The 17620-nt window shown below is 40.0% G+C and overlaps 1 protein-coding gene across 1 annotated transcript in view; it reads left to right on the top strand.

The window, feature by feature from the left end:
- LOC104269972 (ubiquitin-associated protein 2-like) overlaps positions 1–14813 on the top strand; it is a gene marked incomplete at its 3' end in the record, with an annotated part of 30627 nt that extends 15814 nt beyond the window's left edge. The window contains exons 6-15 of the mRNA XM_009871027.1: positions 24–237; positions 1628–1899; positions 3035–3207; positions 4307–4517; positions 5693–5732; positions 8319–8484; positions 10961–11027; positions 12341–12536; positions 13782–13873; positions 14766–14813. Of these exons, the coding sequence (XP_009869329.1) occupies positions 24–237; positions 1628–1899; positions 3035–3207; positions 4307–4517; positions 5693–5732; positions 8319–8484; positions 10961–11027; positions 12341–12536; positions 13782–13873; positions 14766–14813 (1479 nt within the window). The remainder of the gene's footprint in view (positions 1–23; positions 238–1627; positions 1900–3034; positions 3208–4306; positions 4518–5692; positions 5733–8318; positions 8485–10960; positions 11028–12340; positions 12537–13781; positions 13874–14765) is intronic.
- Between the last annotated feature and the right edge of the window lie 2807 nt (positions 14814–17620).

Raw genomic sequence — 17620 nt, 5'->3', positions numbered from 1 at the left:
TTCTTTTTTTTGTCTTTTGGTAGTCTGCAGTACTTTGTTCTGGCTTTGGAGAACTTGGATCCTCTAAATTGTCAAACTCCACTGGATCCCAAATCTTGGACCAGTTGAAGTCTCCAGGACTGGGTCAGTTTACCTCTCAACAAAATAATCTTAACTGTACCACCACTACCACCACTGCCACGTCATCCTGGGATCTAAAACCACCCATTACTCAGTCCTCAGTCCTTAGTCAGTTTGGTAAGTGCTTTGATGTAGCTTTCTCTTTCCTTTTCTCTCTGTTAGCCCATAAATTTTCTTAATGCTCCTAACAGTTTAAAATGGCCTTAAGAAAGACTTTTTCTAAAGAATGTAATCCTAATAATACAAGTGATTACATCATTGTGAGAGTTACACCTACTCACTGGTAGTAGACATTATGAGCATGTCACAGTTTTGATAGGCTTAAGCCAATCCATTGATGTCACTGGATCTTTAGAAGTTGTTGAGCCCTCCTGTGGCAACATCTTTGATTAAATGTGCTTGAATACTTAAATGGAACTTTGATGTCACTTTGTTTTTCAAAAAATCTTGGAAAATACTTACTTTCATTGTGCCTGTGCTACTTCTAACTGAGTACAAGGTTGTACCATATTTTGCCTTTTTCCCCATTTTTTTTTCCTCTTCTAACCCTTACATAAATTTTGTAGAATTAGTTTCTTCATATGTATGTCACATCTCAATGTTTCTGTAGTGTGCTGAGAATGATGCAGGTTACCCATTTTGTCTATTCATAGTTGTATGGATATTTAAACTGAGTAAGAGTAAACACTGACAACTACACAAACTTGTTTTTTGCAATGCAGTTCTTAGCAGTGTCCTCACTCTGAGAAATGATAGCTCTTGTATCTGTCTTGTGTATGTGCATATATTTTGGGATAGAGAAGTAGCCAATTTGATCCCAGTTATAATCTATTACAAGCAGCAATTTTGAAAAAAATATTTTCATACGTTTTAAGTTGCTTTCTAATGCAACTTTACCAGCTGAATAAAAAACCCAAGAGACTTCTTACTGGAAATGCACTGTATCTGTTATGGTTGTTGACCAGTGCTCTGAGGCACTACGTGGTTTCCAGTGTCTGAAAAAAATAAAAGGGGAAGACTTGGACAAAACCTGTCGACTTTAGGCCAGATTGAGGTGGTAGATGACTTCCTATTTTTGTTGGAATTCTTCTCCTTTGTAGGGGCAGGAAGCCGTAACTCGTAATACCTCTAAATTGCAACACCAGAGCCCTTGGAAGTAATCACGTTTTACCAGCACAGTTAATTGCAATAAAACTCACAGTGTTTGATTAAAATAATCTGTAACAATTTTTGAGGACTAATATGATGCTATGTGACTATATAGATAGGTTTATTTTCTTGTTTTTGAAGAAAGCTAAATGATGCTTGCCCACAGCTGTTTGTTTAAAGTGAAGAATATCAAATGTTTGGCCTTATTATTGCGGTGGTAATGTGAAACTTCTGTTATGTCTGAAAGAGACTTGCACAAACTATAAAAATCATAGCTGTCAAGTATGGTAAATCATCCAGATTCTTTGAGGAAGAACAGAGTATAATTTTCATGTTTCTTTTTCCCAACACTGACCAGACTTTAAATCCCAGCCTGAACCATCCCCAGTTCTGAGCCAGCTGACCCAGCGACAACAACAAATGCAGGCAGTTCCTGTTCCTCCTCCTGGGCTGGAGTCCTTCTCCTCCCAGGTAAAACTCCGAGAGCCGTCGCCAGTAGACACCTCTACAGCTGTCAGCAAAATGTTACAGCTCCCCACTATACCTATGGATAATCAGGCAGTGACTGCGCATCAGACCCAGCAGAAGCAGATAAAACCACCAAAACGGAGGATAACTCCAGCATCCAAGGTGTGTAACTGACTAGTCGCTTATCCTTAGCAAATAAAAAGATGTGCCTGAGCTTGTATCGGGAATCGTGTGGCCAGCAGGACCAGGGCAGTGATCGTGTCCCTGTACTCGACGCTAATGAGGCTGTGCCTTGAGAACCCTGTGTTCAGTTTTGGGCCCCTCACAGCAACACAGACATTGAGGTGTTGGAACAGGTCCAGAGAAGGGCAACAAAGCTGGTGAAAAGTTTGGAGAACACGACTGATGAGAAGCAGCTGAGGGAGCTGGGCTTGTTTTGCCTGGAGAAAGAGAAGACTGAGGGGAGACCTTTTCACTCTCTGCGACTAGCTGAAAGGAGGTTGTAGAGAGGTGGGAGTTGGTCTCTTCTCCCAAGTAACAACTGATAGGACAAGAGGAAGTGGGCCCAGGTTGTGCCATGGGAGGTTTTGATTGGATATAAGGAAAAATTTCTTCACTGAGAGGATTGTCAAGCACTGGAACAGGCTGCCTCGGGGAGTGGTGGAATCACCAGCCCTGGAGATGTTTAAAAGGTGTGCAGATGTGGTACTTAGTGACGTGGTTTAGTGATGGACCTGACATTGCTAGGGTAAGGGTTGAAGTCAATGATATTAAAAGTCTTTTCCAACCTAAAAGATTCTATGATTCTACTTTTTATGTAAATTGCTAGGGAGAAAGATATGTCATGTTTACACATGATACATTTCATGTTCACAAAGCAGGAAATGGTAACCTGGATAGTGTTTAGGCCTAAAATAACAGTGATACAGTCTCTCCCAGGCATGTGTCTGGTTACTCTGTGTGGAAAATGATTGTTGCTAAGTGATTTGGGGTTGACTTAGTAGCCACAGGTTTAGTGTTGTTTGAAGAGGGATGGACATGGATGACACTGATACTTTAGAATTACTTACTCTTTCGGATCCGGATCAGGGCACAGAATCAATGAATTAATTTCAGGTTAGAAGACTATAGTTAGTTAGTTTGATGTAATCTGGGCATTCTTGCTGCCTCAGCTGCTAGCTACATCTACAATGGAAGAAATCTGTAATTAAGGGAGAATAGGGTGTCAATTACTTGTACATTTAATACAGATGGTGTATGCAAGAGAACTGTGGCTTTTTTTCCCCCCTTCTTTAAGATTCCTGCCTCTGCGGTGGAGATGCCTGGATCAGCGGATGTGACAGGGTTAAATGTTCAGTTTGGAGCTCTGGAGTTTGGATCAGAGCCTGCGCTCCCAGAGTTTGGATCAACTTCAAGCAGTGAGAATACCAGCCAGGCAACAAACAATAGCTTGTACTCAAAATCTGTGAAGTACGTGTGAGTTCCCCTCGTGCATATCTTCTTTAGGGGGTCAAGTCTGTGCCAAAAACATTAAGGCACAGTTATTACGTAATGGGAAGACGAAATAGATGACATGTAAGGCTTAAGTGTTTTCTATAGATGGCATCTTAAAGGAGAAATATTTTTCTAATGACAGTCAGAATCCCAGTGGATGAGTTGATGCGGTGCTGGAGATGACATGAATGTAAATAATCTTGTAATAGGCTACCTTTTATAGAATTGCTTTCTCATGTTTAATTGTCCTGATTTTCAAATTTGTTTTAGAGTTTGTTCCTCACATCCAGAATTTTTCTGCTTTTGACCTGAGAGAGGTGACCCTTTGTGCCATGTATGTGTGTTAGTAGATTAGCATTAGATTACAGATCTGATGCTCTTAAGGGATGAGAAAAGAAACCGGGCTTTCAGTTTGCAGAAGCTCTTACTGAAACGCTAAAATAGACAGTGATAAATACCAATGCACAGTAACCTGTTTTCCTTTCTTACTGATTCCAAAATTGGCTTCCTGAAGTTAACTCAGAAATACTAGTAAAAATAAACTTTGACATTAATTTCTATTTCTAGAAATTATTTAAACTCTTCAGAAAGTAAAACACTACTGCATGTTTTGAATTACTTTTGCCTCTTTGCATAATTCATTCTGACTGCTACTGTAATGTTAAAATTCTGTTGTAAAAAGAGGCAGCATTTTTCTCATTGTATACCAGGCTTTATGGATCTAATTGTTCAAAAAATATGATCATTAATTTATCCTTTGAGAAGGTGGGAATACCATGACTGAAAAGTGTTTGTATGTAAATGCTTGTTTTGGTTGCGTGGCGTGAAGGTGAATGGTTCTTAGTACAGCTGATGATTTTGGAGCAGTGATTACTGCAAACTAAAGAAAAATTATGTATTTTTTCATGATTAGATTTTCTATGATGATGATGATTATTATTATTATTATTGTTATTGTTATTTATATTGACTGCATGTTTGAGATACTTGAAGATAACCGTGTAGGACTTAATAATTTTATGGATGTTTGAGATGTTGTTTACCAAGATGCTTAAATAATTTTTACTTTTTCCAGTGATCCTTTGAATACCTCTTTGCCAATATCCAATACAGTACAGGAGTCCACGTACACAACGTCTGCCATCACCTCTTCTAGTCTGACCTGCTCATCCCAGAGCACTAGCCCAGTAACAACAACTTCCTCCTATGACCAGACTTCTGTGCATAGTAGGATAGCGTACCAAAGCTCCATGCCTCCGTCTGAATCCACCTCTGTTGCAGTTACGGTGAGCGAATATCGTAAATAAGATCTTGGAAAAAGGTGAAATAATCTTATCCATGTTAGGCTCGTATTACGCTGCTGTGTTAGTCATTTCAACCAAGTGAAGTGCTATTTTTGATTCCCAAGCCCACCTTGTTATTTGGTTTTGCTTTTCCAATTGCGTAGCCATTTTTTAGCCATACTGTGTTTGGAATATAAGAGCCTCTAATTTTTACAGGTTTTGACATCTTAAATTCCTCTTTGATCTTTTTTCTTAGTAACACTTAACATTCTATATAAGTTTCCTTCCCTCAAGCTTGGCTTTTAAAAAATTAGCTATCTCTATATAAATACTAGTTATGGTATTTTGCCACGACTTGACAGTTGTTATCTAAAGGTATATTACTTACTAAATTTATATGGCATCTAGCAAATGGATCCCAATTTTGGGGCCTGTTTGTGACCCTTGCAACATTACTCCTCTGTTGTATTTAAACACCAGTGAGAACTGGTTTAATGTTTTATTTTAAAAAGCATCGGAAGATGTCTAATCTAGGACAGAGAGGATCTTTTCTGGAGATTCAAAAGCGCTTAACTCTCTTTGTTCATGAAATGTAGGTTTGTTTTAAGAAAACTTTATTTATTAAATGTTTGTGAGAGTTTGTAAGTTTATTTACTTCTGGCCTTTGTTGTGTAATGGCTCAGTCACACTTGTCTTCTGCACTAGCTCGTATGTACTGGTGAGGATCAAGCATAGACTATCCACTTCTGTACTCCAGCGTTATCCAAAAAAAGAACTGGTGCTTCTCAAGTCATATCTTTCAGTGGAAAAAAATTGGCGTCTCTGTGTAACTTGGATAGTTAAAATTGTGAGTTGCGTTAGATCAAAAAGCACAACAATTTCCTATATGTTAATGCAATTCTTTCTTTCGTGTCAGTTTGTTATATACAGTACATGGGAAGGTCTCCTGCTGATGGGTGTAGTATGGGCCGTGTATGGAATTACGTATGTTCAGGACACCTTGCACTTGAGACAACTATTACGTGGTTTTGTTAAAGGCAGTAAAAAATTAATTTTCTGCCTTTTTTGTATATTAGAATTAATAGAGAATTTTGCATGAAGCATGTCTGATGTGTGATTCAGTCTGAAAATTTAATATAACTTTAAGATTTATTAATTAATTTCTCCTTTGCTTACAGAATGGGCACAGCGGTGTCAGAACACAGGCATCTCTTGACAGTAAGTTTACAAAGCTTGGTTGTGCGCAGGACTTTCTGATCTTTCCTAACTACTTGTTCTGCACCCAGCTGTAACAGTGACATCTGATTTAAGGGTTTTTTTTATTGTTCTCCCTGACTAATTTTTGGCTGACCCATCTGAGTTTACTTTGTACTTGCACAGGATACACTGCTTGCTTCTCGACTAAAACTGAAGCATGAAAACACAACCCTATTAAGTCTACAAACTTAAGTAGTCTTAGAATTAGAGAAGCTGCTTTGCTTCTGTTTTTCCTTTTGTGTTCACCTGCTAAAATTATTTAATGTAAAATTAAAAGAAAATTAATTAAAAATCAATACAAAATTTCTCAGCACTACTTCCTATTCTCAGTTGGGAAGCTGTGAGTAGCATTTAGCTGTCATGAAACAAAGTCATATTCTTTAAATGCCCCTCTCACTGGGTGTAGTGCTACTGGTGCCTGGTTACAAGCCCGTGGGGATTAAGGATGACTCACATGCTCCCTCTGCAGGGTGGCTTGCAGGGGAGTAGCTGTAACATAGTACTGACTCTAATACAGGCATTACTGTTATCTTCAGCTTGGCCTGTTTCTAACGTGGTATTTTACTTGTAGCACCCCTACAGTCCTCTTCCTGGAGTTAAAATGATTATAGTATTCACTCTTCTGGCCTTTATGTGCTGCTCTCTGGAAGTTTTCAAGAGCAACAGTGTGAATTAACATCTTCTGGAATTCCAACACTTAAATTTTAGGTCTGAGCCCCTCTTAAATATCTCTTCAGGTAGGTCACTAGGAGGGCAGTCTTTTCTTTCTTCTTTCCCCCATACTTCTGAATAGAAAGAAGTTGAGTATTTGTACCTGTAAACAGTGATTTGTTAGTGCCGAGGTGAGTTTAAATGAGCAGGAGAAGTGTGTATACCCACTTAAAATATTGTTACATATGAAGACAAATTCTTAAGAGGAGGACTTCTTGCTATCGTGTACAGAATTGATAAACAATTTCTGAAATTCCCTACAGGGCTTGTCTTTTTGCTATGGAATACAAAGATCTGAGAATTCCTAACATTTTTGTAATTATTCTGTACCAGCTTAAGTAGTACCTTCTTCTATGCCAGTTGAAAGTACTGACCTTTCACTACAGTATATGCTGATAATATTCTTAGTTGTTCATCTCTCATCCTCACTGCTGTGTCCTTTAACATCCAGATCTCCTGCTTCCTAAATCCTTAATTCAAAGCATGACTGGTGTGTTAAAATTTTAACCATCCTAATTGTCTCCTGGATTTCTTTTTCACGTATGTTCAGACATCTTTAAAGGGATCTTAATGAAGATGGTGTTTCTGTCCCTTATATTGAGGATATTTACTTGAAGAAGGGAAACGTACTCTAAATGTATTAAGAGTTGTAGATATTATTTACTTACTTTTGTATGAGTCTTGTCAGGAGGTATCAGGTGATATAGTTGCTGCCTTCATAACTCTGTTTCTGTTTGTCACCTGAATTTCCTTCTCTGTGGTCAGTTATTCTCATTGCCAAGGCTGAGACCCCTTGGTTTCTGTTTGCATAGCACTCAGTCCAGCAACTTGACTTGAGCCATTTAGCAAGGAAGCTAAACCAATAACATGAATAAAACAGTGATGCATAACTTCCAAGTGTGTATCTGAGTTTTGTTCGGCATTGTGAGTTAGTGATGATCCGCTAGGTAGTGGTCTCTGTTGTGGTATGGAAGCATGGCCCAGCAGAAGGCAGGGCTCAACTTTCTGAGTTTTATTGGTGAGTGAGTGCTTCTAATTCTTTATATTATCTTTGCAGGACAAGAAATAAATGTAGAAATAGCTGGGATTTGCATTGGACAGTAGACTTGCACAGTGTTGTATTACAGTATAGTGATCTTGTGGAAAGGCACACCTGTTTTATTCTGTGTAGCCTAAAAAATAATATTAAAGCTGAACACTTTTTGTTATGTAGGTCAAATAAAGTAATTTTTGACAACTCTTTGGCCATTAAAAAACGCCTAATGCTGTGCTCAATTGTGGCCTTTCACTGTAGCTTCTTTTATTCTACTGTGTTACACATTTGACTGAGTACTCCAAATGGATGTTATATGTGCCTTTGTACTCCAGTGATCTCAGTCTCAGTCATCAAAAGTGCTGTGTAGGTTGGAAGGAAAAGGCAGAGCTCTAGCTATGTAGGTAAAAGTGGATTTGTACAATGCCTTGTAAAGTGCAGATGACTTTAGTTTGCAGAACCAAATGCAAGGTATTTTAAAAAGAGGGTGGACTTGTGAGCAAAAGCTAATAATCCAGATAGTGGGAGGTGGAGTGCAAAAGACTATATTTTACTACTTTTGCAGGAGTGAAAATGATAAATCTATTGTAGGTGAAGATCTTAAAGGGAAAAAATTATAGTTCTGTTGCTGTTTGAATTTTCCTCAATAGCCAGATTGCTTTATGATGTTACTAGTTCTTAATGGTCAGGTTTGTGTAAACCAGGGGAAAAATACTACTACTGAGTTCCTGAATCCAGGCAGGGATGGAATATATCTTTTAATCTCTCTTTGTAACTTGTTGCAGCTACTCCGTCAGTTCCAGCACCTAAGACAGAGCCTTCTCCCTCGCTACCTTCTGCTGGTTCCCTGCCTAGTGTGGTATCCACCACTGCTTCACTTCTGCCTTCGGCATCACAGCACGCGGTAACGTTGCCCAGCTTGCCTCAGCCCAGTGATCTGGCCAGCGGCTCACTTTCCCAGTTAAACAGGTACAGTAGGAGTTGTAATAAACTGAAAGGGGTTCAGTTTGAGGGAAAGGGCAAACGTAAGGGTGATGGTGAGTGGGGGCTGTCAGACACCAGGGTCCCTTTTGACATAAGCTAGAATTAGATTCAGAAGAGAAGAGGATGTTTCTGGTTGAGAAGTTTGAGCTCTGGGATGCCTCTTAACCATAGAGCAGCTGCTGCCCTAAAGTTTTCCTGGTAGATAAATAACTTTGTTTCAAGGGGCTTGCTTCAATCCTTTTAGCTGAACTGATTCCCCTAGTTTGTTTTTCTTATTTTGTCCACAGTGCCTGCTGTTTGTTTAGTGTCATATGTTTGAAATCATTCCTTAACGGTCTACTTCCCTGGTTAATTTTGAAACATTATAGTTTCATTTATGTTTGTATTTCTTAAAAGGAGAAACCCAGAAGTAATTCCACAGGGAAAGTGTATGTTTTTTTCTTTTTCTAAGACATTTCCTTAAGACACTTTGAAATATCAGATTGGTGTTCCCAGAAGTGCATTCGTCACAGCTTAGCTCATTTGCACTATCTCTCTGATTTTTTCAGTGCCTGTCGCTTGAGCTTCGTCCTCAGGCAGGTGAAATCTTGAGGCTATACTGGTTGAGTTACGTTTTTAATACTCACTTTTGTTCTGTATTTTTTAATGTAAGAAGATAATTTGATGCGATATTAAAATTTTTTTCCCCTGTTCCACAGCTAAGAGTAGTTGATTCTCTTTTAATACACTAGCATTTTCGTTGAAAAAATAGAAGGTAAATATGTCAAATAACAAAGAATTAACCCATTCATATTAGAAACATCTCTCAACATATGTTTGTTGAAAAGCTGTATACATTGGTGGAAATGTTGGTTGGAGGGTTGATGCTGTTGCGCAGATAGCAAGTGCCATGAAAAGATGATGCCTGAATTCCAAGCATGTCTGACTTGGTTGTGCTGGTGGCTCCTGTCTTGTGTCTCTACCACAGGTCAGATGGTGAATCAAGGCTTATTAGAAGAGCTGGGGAGAGTGGACAAGGGACTGGTTTAAAACTGTATGTTGGACAGAACTATTACTTTCCTTGCTGCCTGAAGTGGTGTCATTGTAATTCCTGCAGATGGGAAATGATTTTAAAGAATCGAAGTAAAATTATTCGGTGAAACTGCCAAAATTTATTCCAGTCTTACATGTTAGAGAATTGCCAAAAGTGTTTGCTCTTAATTAAGGCAAATAATTTAGTCTACAGCGCTTTTTTTTGTGAAAACTGCTGTGTTTTCTTGTGGCTATTTCTATAAAGAATACTAAAATATTTGTTATAGTTAGGCTTTCTCTTGCTTCTGATCTCACATGAGGAGGCGCTTTTTGAGTACCAAACCGTGTGGGTTTCTTTATGGCTTTGTTTTGTTTGCAGTTGTTCAGTGTTCATTCTGTTTGTTCCATGCTGTGCTGTAGGTTCTCAACCTCAAATGTAGGGTGTAACTTCTGTCAGTATAAGTGTTTAAGTTTCAGTTGCCTTTCAGACAGACTTTAAAAGATCCTTTGATTGCCAATGAATGTTGGTGCTACGGTTGCTATTGAAAGTTCACAGGCCTGATGAGCTAGGGAGTAAAGGTGGTGTTAAAGCAGAATTTCTTCCTAAAAGTTACTTGCTGATGGTTTTCAGCAGGGGAGTCTTTATTTTTATATTTTGCAGTGTATATATACACCAAACTGATAGTTCTGATTCATCTTTTCAAAGATGAAATGGCTTTTGGTGGGGTGTAGTGGTATAAACTGGCCTTGATTAAATTACCAGGTAGTATGTCTAATTTTAGACTTTCATAGATGCTCTTTATTTGCCTTTTTGGGGGTGTTTTGTTTTGTTTTTTGAACCATGTCTTTAGAGAATGTGTTTGGGCTCTTGGCAGAGTAATGGGACAAAGACCCTGCAGTTCTGGTTGGTTGAACTAATGTTGTGCAGGTTTAAAATGTGAGAAATACCATAGTGAGTCAAACTAAAGCAGTGCCTCACTTAACTAATACCTGTGCCCTGTGGTAGGCAGCAGCAGTTGCAAAGGGAAAGAATGAGTAACAACCCATATGTTTTGCAAACCTGGTTTTGGACTTTGTGTTTTAGAGTCATTGCTATATAATTCCTGAAACACCTATTGATTTTCTAAAAATACGGTAGATGGATGAATGCAGAAGAATGGCGTTTTAGATGTTTATTGTTAGTAATAGTTGTTTCTAATTCATTTTTTCCAGTAAAAGGTAGTAGGAGATTAGTTAATGGAAAAAGTGCCTGTAGGGGTGTGTGTGTATGTGTATACACACATCTGCCATTTTTACTCTCCAACTAATATCCTACTACCTACTCCACGTTTGTGTATGTGTACGTGTGTGCGTGTATATATATATATATATATACACACACATTCATAAATATATTTAAAATAGTTCTAGGGAAAATTAATTTTATTAATTTTTTGCAAATTCTTCCTAGCTCGCTTTCCAATCATCAAAGCAGCCTCTCCCCTGCCTCAGTGTTGTCTTCAAACACGTCACATGCAGTAAGTCCTATTTGCATTTCGACAGATGTTTGCTATATAGTCAGTTTTTCTGATGATTAAGACCCTTTCCTGAAGTTGGTTTCGTCCCAGGACACCAAGAACCAAAGCAAGAGCCTCATCTCAGGGAAGAAGGACTGCCAGCCCTCTGGTGGTGAAAAAAGGCTTTTACCACTGGTGATTTGTGCTAGATCAGGGATAGCTATTAAAGAGGCTTGCCAGTCACACAACTGCAGAGGCAGTTTTCATGCCAGCAAGGTGGGGGGGGGCAACAGAGAATTTCCTGTAAAAAATGTGTTAAAAATATTTAGAAGTGATTGTCTGAAACTGCTTCAAAATGCGGACTGTTAGCAGTCTCTACTGGGGAGGTTAGCTGGCAAAATGCAGAGGAGGGAATGATACATGTCATAAGCAATGTCTCGTGGATGATGGTTTGAGAGTTTGCCGTGTGTCATTGTTGTCACCTGTGTATTTATGCATTTGAGATAATGAGGCGAATGGTAGTGAACGCGGTGCTCTAGATGAGGTTGCACAAGCCAGAGTCAGAGTGACACTGCCTTGTTCTGCAATGAGGTACTTCTATACAATCCCACTTGGGGTGTGCAGCTACGTAACTGCTTTTCTTCATGCCTGTATTTTGGTTTGTAGTGCCCCATCCCTACTGAGTATATAACTTAAAAATTACCCTTAACCAAACGTCCTTCTTTGTTGTGAGAATTGTTTTTGCTTCTATGTGTTGATGACACTCTTTGCTAGTGTGATCAGCTTACAGCTAAGGCACTGTATTGTGCTGGATTCAAACCAGGAACTCCTTAATGCTTTTGTGTTCCTGTAACACATCTGGTCTCTGTTCGAGTCTACCACATTGACTCTCTTGTCACACACTGCAGTTATAAGCTTTTAAATTCCGCGCGTGCATTGAGGAAATCGTGATAACAGTGTCCTGTATTTTCAAAACAAATACTGTCTTTTGGAGGAATATAGGGTTTTATTTAACATAAAAAATACTGGCTTAGTGGACTATACAGGTGAAGGGCAAGAAATAATGCAATGGGATGACATTTGAGTTACTGTGGTATAATTGTGATGATATAGTTGTTTTAATTTAACTCTCATAAAATTATTTTCTTTGAATAGTTAAAAATCACAGGCAAGCAACTTAATTGCTTGCGTGGGATTACAAATAAAACATATCTTCTGCATGTGCTGCTGTTACTTAAAAGACTGATGTTTGGGGTTTTTTTCATTTCTCCCCCAGCATCTTGCACTGTGGTTTATTTGCTCTGTGATCCTCATTGTTTTTGTCTCCTTTCTAGCACACTAGTGTTGAGAACACAACTTCGCTCCAGCCCTCAACAACCTTTTCAACTGCTTCGACTTCAGCCACTAGCACCACCTCTTCGGTTGTCAGCATGGCAAGCAGTATGAACACTACAAACAGCCTTGGTCTGAGTGTTACCAGTGTGTCCATACCAGCTGCTAGCACACGGGCAGCTCCCTTAGTGTCTTCAGGTTTGCAATATTAACAGATCATGTGGATAGACAGAGGACTTCAGTCAGCAGGGCTGTCAGTTAAGCATCTCACCAGCCATAATTACGCTGAGAAGTTCACACTCTTGACTAGCATTTTCAGCATGCTTTATTTGCTGGCTTATAAAATCAAGTTGTCTGGTTTTGTGTATTTTAAATATTTCTTAGGGTGTTATGTGACATTTATATAGCACATTCCATTGCCAAAGAGCTTTATAAATAGACACCGCAGCAGTTCTGACTCTGGAAGTTAGGGGCAAGGAGATTTGTATTCCAGGTTATGATCAGCTCTTGACTGTGAGTTCTCATTAGCTTTAATTTCAGTCTTCTCTGTAACTTGAATTCGTTTGGCGGGATCAAAATATACTGCAGTGTCCTTGTTGTCATAAACCACATCACTGCTTCCACACCTACACAAAGTAAAAAAGGTGTCTATTGCCTGGGTCATTCCACAACAAATAGTACTTCATTCAGAAAAAGGGTCCACAGAAAAGCTGGGGAGTGTTCTTGCACTGAAGTGGAAGCAATGCAAAATTCTCTCGCTTCTCTAATCAACCTGAACTGCTAAAAGGAAGTTGTATGGAGAGGAGTGAACGGCTTAAATATTAAGATCAAACTTAGTTATGGAAGGGTTTCTCATTCCCATATTTTGTAAATTGTGCCTAATGACTGCTTCAAGTGCTTTTTTTTTAATTTTACTTTGTTTCCTACCGCTGGTTCACAGAAGCAACTGGATCTGTTTTGGTCTTCTCTTTGCTATTCCCAGCTGCAGTAAGTTATCCACAAAAAGGCACGCTGGCAGCATTTAGTGCTTTCCTGTCTACTGCTGGTGATAAAGGGGAATGTGTTGACAGAGCTGAAAATGAAAGGAGAGAATCTGCTCTCTTAGATGCCTATATTTTGCCTTCAGGAGAGGACTGAGGAAGGAAGAAGACTGTGTGATTTTTGTAGTCTTCTTGGACAAAGTAAATGACAAAATCAGACTGTTCTCCAAGAGGACTATTTTCAGTCTTAACATACCCTGTGCTTTACCTTCCTTGAGGCATGGTGAAACTTTTCAGGCTATTTTGAGCATTTTCATTAACCAGCCCAAAATTCTTCTGCGTAGTTCTGCTCTTTACAAGCTACACTCAGCTGCCAGGGCTTGTGAGTTGTCTTGTCTCAATGCTGAAGCCTTTTTTTTTTTCTCTAGATGCTTGTTAAAGTGTCTGTATTTTGATTCTACAGGCAAAGCTCCCCCAAACCTGCCCCAAGGTGTACCACCCTTGTTGCATAACCAGTATATTGTGGGACCTGGAGGACTTCTGCCTGCCTACCCAGTAAGTGATTCAACTGTTCCTGTCCTTGATTGCCTAACCCTTGGTGCAGGTGGGCCCTCCAGACCTGCTGCTGTCTATGCTGAGACATTTCTGTTTACACGTCACATCTGGAATTCTTGTTCCAAATGCTAAAGAATATATGAAATTTATTCAGTAGGGGTTTACTGTTGATAGTAAACTGCAGAACTGTTGGTACAGACTTTGATTTGGCTGCTGTTGAAGCTAAACATTTGTGTTGCTGTTTTTTTCAGTTGTAGCAGGTTTTAGAGTCTTGAAATAAAATTAGACTCATTCAGGTTTGTGTTTCTGGAATGAATTTGCTATAATAATGGTAAAAATGTGCCATGTGTCCTATCTGTCTTACTTGAAAGATTGCACGTAGCTGTTGATGTCTGACCAGGATCCACACATTTTTGTTTATCTGGTTTTGGGTTGGAAACTTTATTCTAATCATCTCTCTGCATGACACTGAATACAGGGTGATACCATAGGTTGCTTTGTTGTCTAGTCATTGAATCTTAAATTCTGCTATTCTCAGAAGTAACGATTGCAGCAAAGAAGGCTGTTGCTCTTACTTCCAAATCTGAATGCTGTGTAGATTTTTCACAAGTTGATGAATGATGCATCTGTGAAAACAGTATTGGAGATGGGTCGAACTCCTCTCTAGAGGGCTGCTGTCACCAGGATACAGCATCAGAGTGACAAGACGTTTTAAGCATAGCTCTTCTAGCCTTAAAACGCCACAGTGTGCCAAGATGGCACAATGCAGTGTTATAACTGTACACATTTAGAATAGACTGTGCCTAGATAAAACTCTGCTTAAAGCCCCAGATTGGTCAATGTCAGAGAAAAGTGTTATAATGATGTTTTATTTTTATCTGTCTTTAAGCAGATTTATGGTTATGATGATCTCCAGATGCTTCAATCCAGGCTTCCAATGGTAAGTAAATGCTTTTATTTAATTTTAAACAAGTTATCTTTAGCATCGATTGCTTGTGCAAAACAAATTAATTTGATGATGATTAAGAGCTTATCCTTATGTTCTGTATTCTATCTTTTTAAGTATCCACAAACAGTTTCTCTAGCTGATGTAAGCTGACATAGAGCAACTGTTGCATCATGTATTCATCCACGTGCAAGTTCTCTAAATAGAAGGACGTGTTCTGTGCTTTTGGGTGGAGAAATTTTAATTGTTGGGGAAACACTATGACATCTTGTCAAATGTAGTTGCGATCTGAGTGGAATGTTTTCTTTTACCAAGAGGTAGGGTTGAGCAGCAAGTAAACAAATTGGCAGCCAGTAGGTGCATCTGACAGGTTTTGGAGGTGGTCATAGCTAGAGACCTCTGCATATGCATCGTGGCAACATGTGCAGGTGAGCTGCAGGAGAGACACTATATGTTACATTCTGGATTCAGATAAGGAAGAAAGTGCCCTGTGAGAGACACTGAGCTTCCATATATATTCACCTTCAGTCTAGATTGGAGAAAGGTAAAGAATACTCGTTTCAGAAAACTAGGATAAGGGTCTTGGAGAGAAAGCTTGGTAGCATGTAACTGAGAAACGCCACAGGATTAAGTGATGCGTTGTATCCTCAGAGGCAGAAATGGAGCGATGTGCAGTGATCTGGAAATCAGTTATCACAGTGAATGCTGTAATTAAAGGTACCAGATCTTGCGTGTGGAGTCAGGGGACGGCCAAAGTCAGACAGTCCAAGGTGAGTACAGGGAAGTCCTAGACAAAACCCTGTCCAGTTGCACATTCTGAAATAAAAAAAAAACAATCAAGTTCAGTGCATTAATGAAGACCTTAACTACTTGAGGAAAGAATGATGCTTGGATGAATTGTTAACTGAAATGAGTAGGATTATCTTCAGAGCATCAAAGTGACAAGTATTTGCACTACTGCAGCCAGGGGAGACTGGTGTAGTGGGTTGAACCTGACTGGAAGCCAGGTACTCACCAACGTTTATCTATTGGTTCTCATCATCAGCTGGACAAAGGAGAGAAAAAAATTATAGGAAAAGCCTCACGGGTCAAGATAAGGACAGAGAGAGAGATCAGTCATCAATTACTGTGATGGACATAACAAACTTGAATTGGGAAATTTAAATTAAATTATTATCAATAAAATCAGAGTAGGATAATGAGAAATAAAAGTAAATATTTAAACCACTTTCCCCCTAACCCTCCCTCCTTTCTGGCTCGGTGCTACTCCTCATTTTTGCTGTCTCCTTCTACTCAGCAGCAGAGGGGGGTGAGGAATGGGGGCAGTCGGTCATCAAATGCTGTCTCTGCTGCTCCTTCCTCCTCTGGTGGAGGACTCCTCACACTCTTCCCCTGCTCCAGTGTGGGGGCACTCACACAAACAACAGTCCTCTATGAACTTCTCAAACATGAATCCTTTTAACAGGCTGCAGCTCCCCAGGACCTGCTCCAGCCTGAGTGCCCTGTGGGATTACAAGTCCTGCCAGCAAACCTGCTATAGCACAGACTTCCCACCGGGTCATAGCCTCCATTTGGCATCCACCTGCTCCATTATAGGGTCCTCCATGGGCTGTAGGTGGACATATGCCCCATTGTAGACCTTGATGGGCTGCAGAGGGACATCTTGCCTCACCATGGTCTTTACCATGGGCTGCAGGGGAGTCTCCACTTTGGTGCCTGGAGCACCTCCTCTCCATTCTCCTTCACTGAACAGGGTGTCTGCAGAGTTGCTTCTCTCATGTACTTGGAATCCTCTCATCTAGCTGCTACTCTGCAGCAGTTTTCTTCCTGCCTGTCTTTAAATGTGTTATCACAAAGGTGTTGCCATGGTTGTTGATAGGCTCAGACTAGGGCAGTGTGACTCCTGATTGTGAGGTTTGGTTCTGAGCGGCCAGGAGCAGAGAATTGTTGGTGTTATTTACATGTGATGACAGCTAATGGAGAGAGAAGATCGAGGGATAATGATTAAAATAAGTACATTAAAGCACATAGAGAAAAAAATTTCTTAACTTGTTCATTAAGTGTAAGAGTGAGGCTGAATAAGAAAAATTAAAAGGATTCGTACTCAGTGCATGGTGCCCTAGACTTGTTAGTGCTGCAAGATGTTTTCAAGCAGGGCAGCAGGAGAGCTGTGAGAATTGTCTGAAGCAGCAGGAGTAGTGGAACATGGGCTGATAGAATGATTTATCTCATGCCTCTCCTTCATGAATCATGGAATGGATTGAGTGGGGAGGAAAATTTAAAAGTCATGTGATATAAGTAGCCAGCAATGAGGAGGGCTATCTAAGTAGAAGAGGTTGCCAAGAGCCACAACCAACCTCCCCTAGATGCTTTACGGACATGGGGCATTTGTGAGCTTGTGGGAAAACCTGTTCCAGTCTTTCCCCACCCTCCTCAAAGAAAATGTCTCCCTTGTATGTTCTGTGAGCCTGGATTCTCTTAGTTGAAAACCATTCCCCTTACCCTGTCACCAGTGACTGTGTGGAAAGGTCTGTCTTGGTCATTGCTGTAACACCTCTGTGAGTGTTGCAAAGAGGCAGTTAGGTCTATGAGGCACCTTCCCATCTCTGGGCTGATATAGCCCTGGTGTCTCAGCCTTTGCTACTGGGAGAGGTGTAATAAGCTTCTGATGTTGTTGGTAGCCCTTACCTAGAGTCATTCCAGGGGGAGAATGTCTTGCTTGTGCTGAGGCTGGGGAGGGGATTGCTGAGGGGGTCTGGAGCGGGAGGGGCGGGTGGCAGATGTGCAGGAGAGAAGGGCCG

This window comes from Apaloderma vittatum, unplaced genomic scaffold (assembly GCF_000703405.1).
Source record: "Apaloderma vittatum isolate BGI_N311 unplaced genomic scaffold, ASM70340v1 scaffold25396, whole genome shotgun sequence".
Taxonomy (NCBI): Eukaryota; Metazoa; Chordata; class Aves; order Trogoniformes; family Trogonidae; genus Apaloderma; species Apaloderma vittatum.
The sequence above is the reverse complement of the archived record's forward strand: the minus strand, read 5'-3'. Positions and strand labels throughout refer to the sequence as shown.